We start from the raw sequence: 12,437 nt of genomic DNA, 5'->3' as shown, positions 1-12,437 counted from the left end.
AGTCCTAGCACAGATTTCCAGATCCCTTATCCATTGTGGAAGAACTGGTTATTGTTCTCTCCTAGGGACAAACATTGAAAGGTTGGTGATGGCTTTTTTCCTCAGTGCATAAAATGGACCAGATAAGCAGCACATCATGATTCAGAGAAAAGTGAGGTTTAGCTGTTGTTCTGACAACCTCATTGTTAGTGAAGATTTGAGGTGGATGACTTGAGTGAGAAGGGAAAATATTGGAAAAAATTAACTGAATTACAGCTTGTGTTAAAAAAGGTGAGAGAGGCAATGCATATTCTAGTGAGTATCTACCTGGTTTAGTACACCTGATAGTTTAACGCATGCTTTATTTAAGGAACCAAATGTTCATCAAGAATTCAAGAACACTGTGTCATGCACTGGAGATATATTTGACAACCTGCAGCAGGGAATCAAAAGGCCAAATTTTCACACTGGAATTTAGTATCTAATCTTTGAGGTGTATAGGTCAATAAATGAAGTAGGTATGCATACACAGAGTTGTGCACACACATCCATAGCTCCATGAATGAACACACAAAATCTTGAGTTGTGCCATTCTTGGTCATTGCAGCAATACCTTTTTTATTGATTTGCTTCCCATAATTACAGGAGTGTTGCCTCCCTGAGAACACTAAATGTGGGTATTCCCCAATATACTGCTTTAATGGAAGGAAAATAAAACACCAACACAGAAAAAGACATATATTTTTAATAAGTCATTAAATAAGTTTGCTTGCAAATATAAACTTTTACATAAAAATAAACCTTTTAACTTTTAATAAAATTTGAATGATATTAATTGGAATGAAAATATTTTGAATGTTAGTGTAATAGCTTAATAAACTGACTCCCAAATGGTTTAGCTAACTCAAAAGGACATGCACATTCTCTCACACACTTGAAAATGGAGTAAAAATTGAGGTGGAATCTAGCAACTCACAACATCATTTAACAGAAAAAAGTATTTGTATCTAGCAGAAACTGTAGAGAATTTATGTCCCCAGACTGCAACTCTGAGCTGAAATTTGTCTTGAGAATGGGATGCTAATGTCCTTGCTCTTGCTGAAAATCAGACCTACCGACACAATCAAGACCTTTGAAGAATTTTGTCTTGATTCTGCTGCATTCTTCCTCCTGAAAGATGCCAATGCTGTTGAAGAATATAAAGTGCAGAGATCATTCAATATTGGAGAAAAGGCACACTTTGAGTGAAACGGAGAATCTCTTCTGAAAGGTAAAAGTACTTCCTATAGCTGAGCATACCACAGCATATGGATTGCTCTATCTTCAAGTTTTGAAGCAAAATTAAGAAAGGGAGAACATAGTCAATTGAATTGGAACATGACCTACTTATTATTAAAAATATTGCATATTTTTTGTTACCTCCTTAGCTTAATTTTGTATACTTAGATTTATACACATACCTCATGCTTTCATTTTCTACCCCTGCATCCACCTGAACAAATACAGCATCCGATCAGAATACGGATGAACAAAGCGTGGAGGTACTAACTGTTTGGTCATATTAAGCTTGGATGGTAGTAAAAAGTTAACCAGAAATTACATTTAAAGCAAGTTTTTCCTTCAGGTGATTTCTAGTTTATTGCATGACTTTTCTCAGAGGTGGGGAAGTGCCCTGAAGTTCCTCTTTCTGCTGTGGAGCTTTACAAGAAAGTTACTGGTAGAAAGCCACATTGGCTCTGCCAAAAGCATTTATGGCTCATGAAGCCTGCCCCAGTCATGTTTCCAGCAATGGTTATGATTCATAGATTGTGGCCTCACTCAATTTCTGAGACATTCCCTTCTGTAACCCACGCAGCTCTGCTTTCTTCATTGACTCTCAGGGTTTTACATGTCACAGTGCGTGATGAGATATACAGCAAAAAGACAGTCTTGCAGACAGGAAGAGCACCACATTTTCTACCATTCTGGAGCAAAAATAAAAGCAGAGAACACTTGGACAGTGGATTTTGGCCATCAGACAGAAACATTGCATGTTGTTCTGCAGGGTATCTGGGGACGATTCTCTTTCTGGCAGAGCATCTACGAATATGGGACCTCAGGCCTTGCTATGCACAGAGATGGTTCCCAGTCAGCAGTCTGGCTGATGGCCTTGGCTTCAAGCTGGATAGCTTCTAGACTGCTAGACTGACACCTAAAAGAAATGAATATGTGATTTACAGAAATGTGATAAATAGGAGCTGGAAAAAGAATTGATAGTAAATGTCCAGTTATCTTAGGATTTGGAGAAAGAATGAGGTGGGACTTAGGACACTTGGCTGTGTAAGGAAAGAGGACTGACTGTGAGGAATGCATTTCCCTGTTGCTACAAGGAAGGATAGGCTTTGATGTCAGCATGAAGATCCTTTCAGTGCAGAATAAACACTGGACTACTGAGACCTAGTCTTGGAACAAAATAGAGAAATGAAGTGCAAAGTTCGAATTCTGTTCCTAGTAGAAGATGATTCTTCCAGTCCAGTGTTGGGCAGCCTGTGGGGGAGCAACACCTTGATCTTTAGCTCTGTGATGACAGAGATACTTGCACTTGATGGAAGCCTCATCTCATCTCTCCCCCAGCTCCACCTTTCTTATAAATGGGGATGAACAAGAAAGGCTTATACTGTTCAATGATTTTAGGAGCCAAATCTACCGAAAAAACAGAAAGGATGAAACTGCAGGGAAAAAGTGGTCAGCTGGTGCCATGACAGTCTCACAGAGCACAAAGAAGAGGGAAAAGTGGATCCCAGGACAAGAGAGGGAGAAGATGTATTGACTTGCTGCTGGATGGGCAAAGTTTTTGTAAGAACTAAAGGAAGTTTAGCTTAAATCCAGCATGAAATGTAACTTTCTATCAGCAGCCTGAACGTAGCTAAAAGGGATGATTACAAAGAGCAAAGCCTGTGACTTGAGAGACAGTAGAGCTGAATGAGAAGTAATAACTTACTCTGGTTAGCAGATGAGCTATTTCTGTTTTTCTTCAATATCACAAAACCCAGAAGAAGTGTGATCACTACAATCACAGCTATAAGTGGGCCAAAGAAATTTATCTTCACTTGCTCCATTTTTCCCCCTGGTATCTCTGAATAAGAAAACAGAAGAGATACACTCAGCAAAGCTTTAATTTGATAACAATTAGCTTAAACAATCTATCCCAAAGTTAAGTGAATTAGTAATTTAGGGGGAGACACTCAGCATCCTTTGCTTTTACAGTGCTTAATAGTGTCAATAAATTACTATCCACATTGTTTTATTTCCATTTCCAATTAGAGGGGAAACTACCAGGTCTTAGTGGCCACTTCAACAACAGTGAGGCAAAGTACTCTTTCTGAAATTTGGGTAACATGTGAGAGAACAGCAACTTAATCAATACAAGAGTCTAAGAGGTAGCCTCTGTGCTAATGCTACTCTGTGCTACTGTGCAAGTCTGAAGAACATGGGATATATTACTGCTTGGTATCTGTTAGAAATGATGGTCAAAGCCTAATGAAATGCCTTAAGGGATGTGGAAGAAGCAGGGAATGGAGTTTTCCTCTGTTTCTGGTTATTGTGCTTTTGAGGTTTTGGTTGCTCGGGTTAGCAACTGATAGAGCTTCAGTTATTGCCAAACAAAGCTTTTGTTTATGTGGAGTTCCTAGTTTCTTACTCACCATCACTGCTTATCAGGTGGCTACTTTCATAAAGCCAGGGAGGAGAGAAGAATTGAATAGGGAAGAGGAGGATGCAGCACTATGGCTAATATAGCCACGTTAACACTCACAAGCAACATTTAGAGCTCTGCAAACCTCAGAAGACTTCTGTATTGTATTTTAACATTATTTAAAAATCCTAGAATGTAAGGACATCAGAGGCAGTTTGCCATATCTAGCATAGATGACTTAACACTTTAGCTAAATTTATGTGAAGAAAATTGCACTGTGGAACTTTTTTCAGAATAAGTGGCAAGCTTCTTTTACATCTGCAATAGTAAGGTGCGTGCCTGTACTACCCTGGTAGGCTCCCTGTTCCTGTCAGTTGAAGCACAACTCTCCGTCTTCAACATTGGCTAAAGGAGACATGTGCAAGCCAAACAAATTTAATGACCAAAGTGGGGATTGTCTTTATTTTTAGGTACTTGTGTCATAGTTTATGAACAAAAAGGTGTCAAAGGATGTTTTCCTGTCCCAGGAGATAAATAAAATAGAGGTTTAGTTTAAAGAAAGGGTCAGTCATGTGGAACCCTGAGATAATCCAGCAGTAAAATCTTAATGCAACTCAGGTCCCCAGTTTCTTCTTGCAAGAGGTGTCTGAAAAAAGACACAATCTCAGAGAAAAAAAATCCCCAAATAGTCATTTTGGAATGCACATTTCATTCTGCCAAATGCTATGAAAACCACCAGGAATGCTTCTAAGAATAGTAGAAGTTTCATGGCCTTTACTCTTAAACTCAGCACAGTCTATTTGGCAGTTTGTGAGCCAAATCTGGTCCGAGGGACTCTTCTGTTTAGCCTTCTGCTGCTCTCTAAGGAACGATTAAGAACAGCAGCTCAAGCACTTAAACATCAGAAAAAAACTTTTTTATTGTCAGGGTGGTCAAACACTGGAACAGTTTGCTGTGAGAGGCTGTGGAGTCTCTATCCTGGGAGATATTTAAAATTCACCTGGATAAGGCCCTGTGCTACCTACTGACCCTACTTTGAGCAGAGTGGTTGAACTAAATGATCTCCAGATGCCTCCTCCAACCTCAACAGTTCTCTGAATCTCAATAGCTGCCACCTCCAGAGACTGGTTGCTGCCTAATGCAGACATCCAGGTTGCTTTGTTGCTACTGCAGCAGCATCTAGGGTGGGGATGAACCAGGGCTGTGTTCTGGATTGTGTAGCAGTAGCCTTCCTTCTCTGTGCCCTCTCCTTGCTGTAAGATGACTTCCCATATGGAAAGGAGAGGGAATTTGGTGGCTGTGGCTTTTGGTTACAAGGGCTGTGTGAACAGGGAAGAAAACATACAACCCTTGTAACCAACTCCTACTGCTACTTTGGGTTTATTCCCTACCTTGACTATGCTGCTGTTTGTGATCAGTTCGACTACAATGTGCCCTGCTCCTACCCATGCAAAAATCAGAATGGGCAAATGGAGACTCACCTAGTGGCACTGAGACAAGGCTCCCCAGCTGCTCCTCAAGGTGAAGCAAGCAGGTAATAGTAATGAGGGTGTTTGCAGGAACTGTGATATTCAGCATGGTAGTAACATTGTACAGCTTTGTTACAGCATCCTGTGAGACATTCATGGGATGTATAAACCTGGATGTTTTGTTTCCTTGTGAAATTAGCCAAGTCATCTGCTTGGGCTTTGGATAACCTCCGCTGGAAGAACAGGAAAGATTCAAGTAGTCGTTGGGCTTTAGTTCCCCAGTGCGCAGTGGTGCTATCTTAGGTTGACTATAGTTGGCTGAAATAGACCAAAGAGAAAGCATCATGAGTCAGACATACCACATCTAGTGATAGTTCCTGCCAATGACCTAAGATTTTCAGGCAGAATCAAATCTAAACAGTTTTCTCAGGAAAATAATGGGTTTGTTATGTTTTTGGTGTACATGTAGACTTGCTGCTTCTTGCCCACAGGGTGTTTCAAGGATGTCTGATCAGCCAGACAATGGGTCTCTGTCTCTCCCATCTCTTTTAGATCCATTGACACCTCAGAATAATCAAACCTGTCCTGCATGCAGGTCAGTGCTTAAGAATGAAGTGAGAATGTGACACAGTGCTGCCTACTCTTGACCTGATTAGGTAAGGGGAAAACCACAAACAAGACAAGGGGTAATGGTTTTAAACTAAACCAGGGTAGGTTTAGACTAGATATAAGGAAGAAGTTCTTTACAATGAGGGTGGTGAAACACTGGAACAGGTTGCCCAGAGAGGTGGTGGAGGCCCCATACCTGGAAACATTCAAGACCAGGTTGGACGGGGCTCTGAGCAGCCTGATCTAGTTAGAGGTGTCCCTGCTCCTGCAGGGGGGTTGGACTAGATGACCTCTAGGGGTCCCTTCCAACCCAAAACATTCTATGATTCTATGATTCTATGATTCTAACTGTGAAATGCGAGAAAGAAATCATCTGAGGGACTTCAGATGGGGTAGGTTCAGAGTCCAGTACTGTCATAGGTGGAAATATCCCTGGTGTCTGTCAGTATTATGAGTAATGATTTTGCAGCATATAAAGTAATTCACTCATCTGAACATGATAGTAGGTCTCCCTTAGCTCAGCTTTTTATGTGGAAGTGACTACAGTACAAGTTTTTTTACTTTATGTCATTGGATACTCAACCCAGTCAATGAAAAACATACCTGTTGCTTTAAAAAGTCAAGTTTCCCAGGCAAGAAATAGTGAAACAGGATTGGAAAGAAGTATTTAAACAAAATATGAAGGATAAATGGAAGCTTTTAATGAATACTGTCTATTAAATAATCTCCCAAATATTCTCAGCCAGGATTTGTTTAGTTAAAAGGTCGTACTAGAAATAGTAGACTATAATGAAAAAGGAGGAGAGAATGTAGACATAATACTGACTGCACGTTGGCATACAGCAAGTTAAAAAACAACAACAAAAACCAAGGAACAGACTCAAGACTTCATTGAAAATACTTAATTATTTTAGTGCCAATAGGACTAAAGACAATACGGAGAAATATTGGGAGAAGGGGAAAAGGATTCTTAGAATAATATGAACCTAAGAGGGTCTGACTCTTCTGCACACACACACAGTGTGTTGGATCCAGGCTCTAATCCTTGCCCTAGTGAATTCTTAATATCGATGGGTGAAGAAATATGATACTGCTTTTATTTGCTCTATGCCAACCCACAGGGAGTAGGATTTAGCTTAGTCACTTAAATTCCCAAGAGAGTCCATGGCTGTGAATTCAAAATAGAAAAAGCCCCACTTTCTTTATACCCCAAAATTCACTTAAGTTGGCTCTCAGGAGAGCTCAAGCTTCTTCCTCCTCAAGATCTGTCTTGCTTAGCTGACTACTCAGTTTAGCTTCTGGTCTGGAGTATTTATTCTCTCCTTGGCACTCTATAGCCAGGACTGGCATGTAATCCATGGCTGTGAAACTTGCCACACCATCCAAGTGATTTAAGAGTTTCAATCTTATTGATAGTAAACAAGTGGAAATAGTGCAGTATACCCTGATCAAAGCATTTCTGTTTTATGGCTTTGGGAACCTCAATTTACTGAAAAGTGATGTTGGTTCCATGCAGGGTGTGGGCTGTGTATATGTAAGCTTTGGATTGTTAACAGAAAAGCACGTTTCAATAAGTCTTCTGTATTAAAGACAATACGTCTTCCAAAAAGGCTATGGGTTTAAATTTAAATACCTCATGAGACAGCGGATCCATCAAGCCCTTAATATTTTTCACAATGGCTTGATCACCCTACCTGGTTTTGTTCTATTTTCTAAAGCGTCAATGTGCCTTACTTCTCACTTGCTTCCAGCCACTGACTATTTTTATATCTTCACTGAATTAATTAGCCTTTTTTTTTAATATCCAGTATTTTATTTGTATTTCAGGTTCCCACATTCCCACGCTCTGAAACCAAGATTTTCTCAGTCTTCTGTATTGTAAGGTAATCAGAGCAATCTTTTAATGTCTCCAGTCGCACTGTATTTTTTCCAGCCTTCAGATAACTCTAGTAGAGCTTTTCTTCATGCTTTTAGTTTTTTCAACATCCCCTTTAAAATGAGGACACAAACTGTGAAGTCTCTATTCAGAGATCAGTTTCACTCCCAACACTTTGAATAGCGCATATTTTGAAATAGCTTCCCTAGTCTCACCTACTTCCATTATTGATCCATACAAAGAAAGCACTAGAGACATGCTATAGCAGCAGAATTTCCAGTTAATTTCGAGTCACTGTGTTCCTAGTTTGCCTGTTTTAACAGCCAAAGCTTTCCATTGTGAAGCCCTCCCTTCTTTCTGGAGAAGGATCTGTGTTCTTTGTTATTATATAAATCATCCTGTCTGTACACAATACATATACATATATCTATCTATATATTATCCTAAAGTAATACATATAAATAACACACGTAAACTGTATTAGAAATTTCTTCAGTATTTCTGAATGAGCTTGGTCACAGTCATATGTATGACTGCCCTATCATTCTTGTACAGCACTGAATCTTTCTTATGTCCATTTTAAGTGTGGCATGCCATACTACAAAAAAAACCCATGTATGATCTGAGATTCTAACCAGGAAACAGTAGGTAAGCACAGGTACATTTCAACAGTTGTATTTTTCTTCTAATTATTTTTTTTTTTAATATGATTTTATACTGTTCCTTCTTTTGGGAGCTTATTGAACAGAGAATCATTTGGAAGGAACACAGCAGCATATAGCTTAAAATCTTCCTAGAGTTAAACCTTAAAAGGTCCAGAGGAGTTTTAGTGCTAAAGTATGAGACTTCTGTAACATGTTGCTCAGATGCTGGCTAAGCTGGTAACTGATTTAACTGCTTGAATTAACCGAACAGTTGATGGCATCTCTTCAACTGAAGGCCTTGATACTGAGTGCACATTACGAGTTTCTGAGTTCTAAAACTTTGCTGAAAATACTTGACAAGTAGATTCTGGGAGAATCAAAATTAACAATGTAGGTTTTCTATCTGTGGATCAAGGGAACAATTCCTGGTAGCACAAAGCTAGATAGGCTCAGACATCGCGGTACTCCATTTTTGGCTGCTGTTACACATGGCCTGTTCTCTTTTGAAGCAGTATGCTGAAGCCTGAAAACACCAGTGGAAGTTAGAAGCTGTTATTAATGACTAGCACTGTCATAGTGGAAGAGAGAACACAGGCATATGGACAAAAGTTACTAACAGAACAGTTCAAAATAGAAAAACATTAGGAAAATATATTAGGAATTACTAAAAATATTAGAAAAGATTGCTTCTTCACTTCCATTTCCCTGTTAAAAGATTTGCTGCCTTTTCCTCTGATAACATGGAAGAAATCTGGTTGAATCTCATCAATGCATGCATTTTTGCTTCAGAGATATTTTCAGTCTTCCCTTAACTGAACATATGAATTTCTACTCCTCCACATGTGAGCTGCTCTTTTCTTTATTTTCCCTGTGATTTATATGATCATAAAATAGCTGGGTATTTGCAGAAATCTTGTTATGTTTCAATTGTAATTCACCACCAGTGATGATAACTACTGCTACTTTTAATAGAAGAAGTGCATCAGATGCAAATAAAGAAGTGTATTTTCCAGAGTCCTAAAAGCCATAAAACTTTCAGGAGGCAAGAGGAAGAAGGCAGAATGGTTTTCACTATAAAGTATGACAGAGTGGGAATCAGGAATGATACAATATTGAGCAAATTATTGCCTCATTTTCTACTTCTCATTGCTTCCACCTGAGTACTTTTCATTCAGAGCTGGGGATTTTCTATTGAGAATGCTCTTGTCTATCTTCAGAAATTCTACTCCAGTGCAGGTACATCTTCAGTGACTTGGGGACAGTACCACACATTTCTGGACTGAACAACTGGACCCTCCAGACCAGATGACAATTAAGAAAAGATTACTTACCAATGATGTGCAGTAAGCACTCAGATGTGTGTATGACCTTTGGTGATCCTTTATCTCTGTGCTGTATAATACACACATACTGTCCCTCATCCACAATTTCTGCATTTAACAATTGCAAGGTCCATTTGTCCATATCCATCTTGGTGCGATTTATATATTTAGGACTAAGGTTATCGTGTTTTTCTTGGCCATAGTATACTTCGTGCACCACTTCGTCAGCGCCTTTTTGCCAAAAAACTCTCAAATCCTTTATGTCGGTTTTCTGAGAGTTTGGAAAATAGCAGGATAGGTATGCAGTGTGATAGAGAAATGACTTCACCTGATGCACACTGGCAGCAATACCTTAGACAAAGAGAGAGAAGAAGTTAAGATTTTCATCCGCTACAAAAGAACACCAAGTATGTGTGCTCACAGAGGCAGCACTTAACCATAGTAGCAATAAAAAAAACCACCAGCATTTAGACACAAATTCTCCCACTGCATATGACAGGACACCTAGTTCTTCAAACCAACTTGTGCAGTTCAGGTCATAAAATTACTTTTTTTTTTTTCCTATATTTTACTTTCCAAGAAAGGCCTACCACACAGAGGTTGCAAGAGTGTCTATATTTTAGAAGACTTATCTGCAGGCCAAAGTTCCAAACCATTCTTGTATCCTGAGTGTAACGAGATTCTGCCACAAAGGAGATGATAGTTGCACAACTTCTTTTTAAAGCATTGCAGTTTTGAAGAAAATGTGAAGTGCACACTGTATGGTAAATGTTGGTGCCTAAGGAATTATGACCAGAAGGTCAGAAACAGGTGAACACTTTCAGTCTCACTGAAGAATTAATCTAAAGTTTAATGACAAATTAAATGTCAGATTTAAGTGTTCTGTAATTAATCTAGAGTTTAATGACAGATTAAATGTCAGATTTAACTGTTCTGTTGTTGATCTTCTTAACAGAAATAGTCAATAAACACAATTATGCCTTCATGCAAAGAAAGCATGAACTGTATTATACAAGAGATGATTTTTCTCCCGCTTTCATCAGTGCATGTATCCATTATTATGGGTGGCAGTGGGCCGAGAGGACTGACTTTTCTTGGAATGAGAAATGCAGTCCTCCATCCCAAAAGGTACAAACACCTCTGCTGAGTTCAGAAGGAGGAGCAGATTTACAGTCTTTAACCTGGTGCAAAGTTTTGACTGCTCTTCGAGCACCAGACTGCAAAATGATCTCCGTGGCTGCCTAGAACTCCAGTTGTCCCGTATCAAACTGTCAGTTTTCAGTTTAATACTGCTCTCCGCTATAATATACAGAGGTGATATACACACATTTTAAAGGTAGATTTAAATTGAATATTTAGGAGCAACATAAAATAAGTGTAATGTAAAGATATAAAGTTGAAGAGAGGAAGTACTTACTATATATTTTATAGAGTCCTTGCACACAGTTTAAATACATGACACATAGGCTATATGACCTTCATTGTGCAACAGAAATGATTGATTACTGCTAAGGAATGAGCTTCTTGGTGGATGTGGAAGTATCACATAGCAGGACACAAAAAATCAGACCAGTTTTTACAATTAAAAATGTGCCTTTTACCTGGGAGAAGTATCATAGCATAAAGGAAGAATACGCAGACCTCCATGACGCTGTAAGAAGGAAGAACGAAAGAAATACTTTAGAGACTGAAAACACTCCAGTACGTTCTCCAGTACTCCCAAAGAAGTGGTAAAACAAGATAGTTTTAGCAAGAGAGAGGCTATTGAGAAAGGTAATCTCACCTTTTCCCATGGACCGGTGCAAGGACTTCTGTGTGCTTCACAGCCTTTAGCAACAATAATTGTGCCATGACAGACCTCTGGTTTACAGAGAAGGTGATGCGGCCCAAGATTACTACAGATGGGGTATGCCATGGGAGGAACACAGAGTCCCTGGGGTGCAAAGGACAGGACGAGAACCCAAAACGCATTGTGCGGAGGAAAGAGGAATGGGGAGCGTGCTTGGCCTGACAGTGTGGGGAAGAAGATGGGGGAATTGAAAGTAGAGGGGGAGGAGAGGGTGACACAGAAGGAGGAGGTGGGGGAGTTGGCGTGATGATGTCAGCTACCAGAAGCGATGAAGTGTGTGACCTTTAGTTTTGTAACAGGAACCTATCCTTCATGACAGTAAAAGATAACTGAGAGAAATCCTATATGGTTTAAAGAGTTGAAGCTAAACAGTACATAATTTATGCTCAAGAAAAACTCGTATCTGTTTAGAAAAAAGACAAAACCCCTATGACTCATCTCATAAGCAAAACACTTGTATGGTTGCTTGGGTTCATGTGGTAAAAGCGGCCTATAATCCTGGTAAACAGCCGAATGTCATTCCCATGCACCAGTGAGAGAATGGCACCTGCATCTGACTGGCTTGTGGTTGCTGCTTTGCATTTTAGCAGTGCCTCTGTGTTTTTCATGTGTCTCTTCCGTATATTTGGGAGAACCCTCCACACCACCCTTGCCAAGGTCCTTCACTCTCCTCCTTTAAACAGCTCCAAAGAATCCTCTTTTGCTGGAGCAGATGTAAAAACTCTTCAGCTCTCATACTACTTAAAAACAGTGAGATTGCTGTCCTGACTGGTAGTACAGCTTCCTGATGGTTTCCCCTTTTTGGTCATGTTTTATTTTAAGCTGGTACAGTTGGGTCTTTACCTGTACCTTGGGTCCCTGGGAGCAAGAGTCTCTTTTTCTGTTTAATACAGAATTCCCCTCAGTCTGCTGACATGTTTTCTCTGTGTGTACTGTAATGTACAGAACTGTGAATGATACTTTTTCCAGACCAGGTTCATCTTGCCTTTTCTTAGGAAAGAGGAGAAAAAAAGCTC

General features: G+C 39.6%; 1 protein-coding gene across 1 annotated transcript; it reads right to left on the bottom strand.

Moving 5' to 3' along the window:
- Window positions 1-2,150: 2,150 nt before the first annotated feature.
- On the bottom strand, window positions 2,151-11,429 carry CD86 (CD86 molecule). The gene is made up of 6 exons (XM_009639107.2): window positions 11,356-11,429; window positions 11,174-11,223; window positions 9,582-9,923; window positions 5,134-5,439; window positions 2,960-3,094; window positions 2,151-2,170 (listed from the first exon to the last, which is right to left on the bottom strand). Exons 1-6 carry the CDS (start codon window positions 11,421-11,423, stop codon window positions 2,151-2,153), a joined length of 921 nt encoding a protein of 306 aa, XP_009637402.2. The 5' UTR covers window positions 11,424-11,429.
- Window positions 11,430-12,437: the final 1,008 nt, after the last annotated feature.

Source organism: Egretta garzetta, unplaced genomic scaffold, assembly GCF_000687185.1.
Source record: "Egretta garzetta isolate BGI_Z169 unplaced genomic scaffold, ASM68718v1 scaffold85, whole genome shotgun sequence".
Classification (NCBI taxonomy): Eukaryota; Metazoa; Chordata; class Aves; order Pelecaniformes; family Ardeidae; genus Egretta; species Egretta garzetta.
This window is presented reverse-complemented; position numbering and strand designations above follow the sequence as displayed.

Coding starts and splice junctions, on each gene's coding strand:
- CD86 (XM_009639107.2), bottom strand. CDS start 11,423: ATGGCACAATTATTGTTGCTAAAGGCTGTGAAGCACACAGAAGTCCTT. Junction 11,224..11,355: donor GCACCGGTCCATGGGAAAAG/GTGAGATTACCT, acceptor TCCTTCTTACAG/CGTCATGGAGGTCTGCGTAT. Junction 9,924..11,173: donor TGCTATGATACTTCTCCCAG/GTAAAAGGCACA, acceptor TCTTTGTCTAAG/GTATTGCTGCCAGTGTGCAT.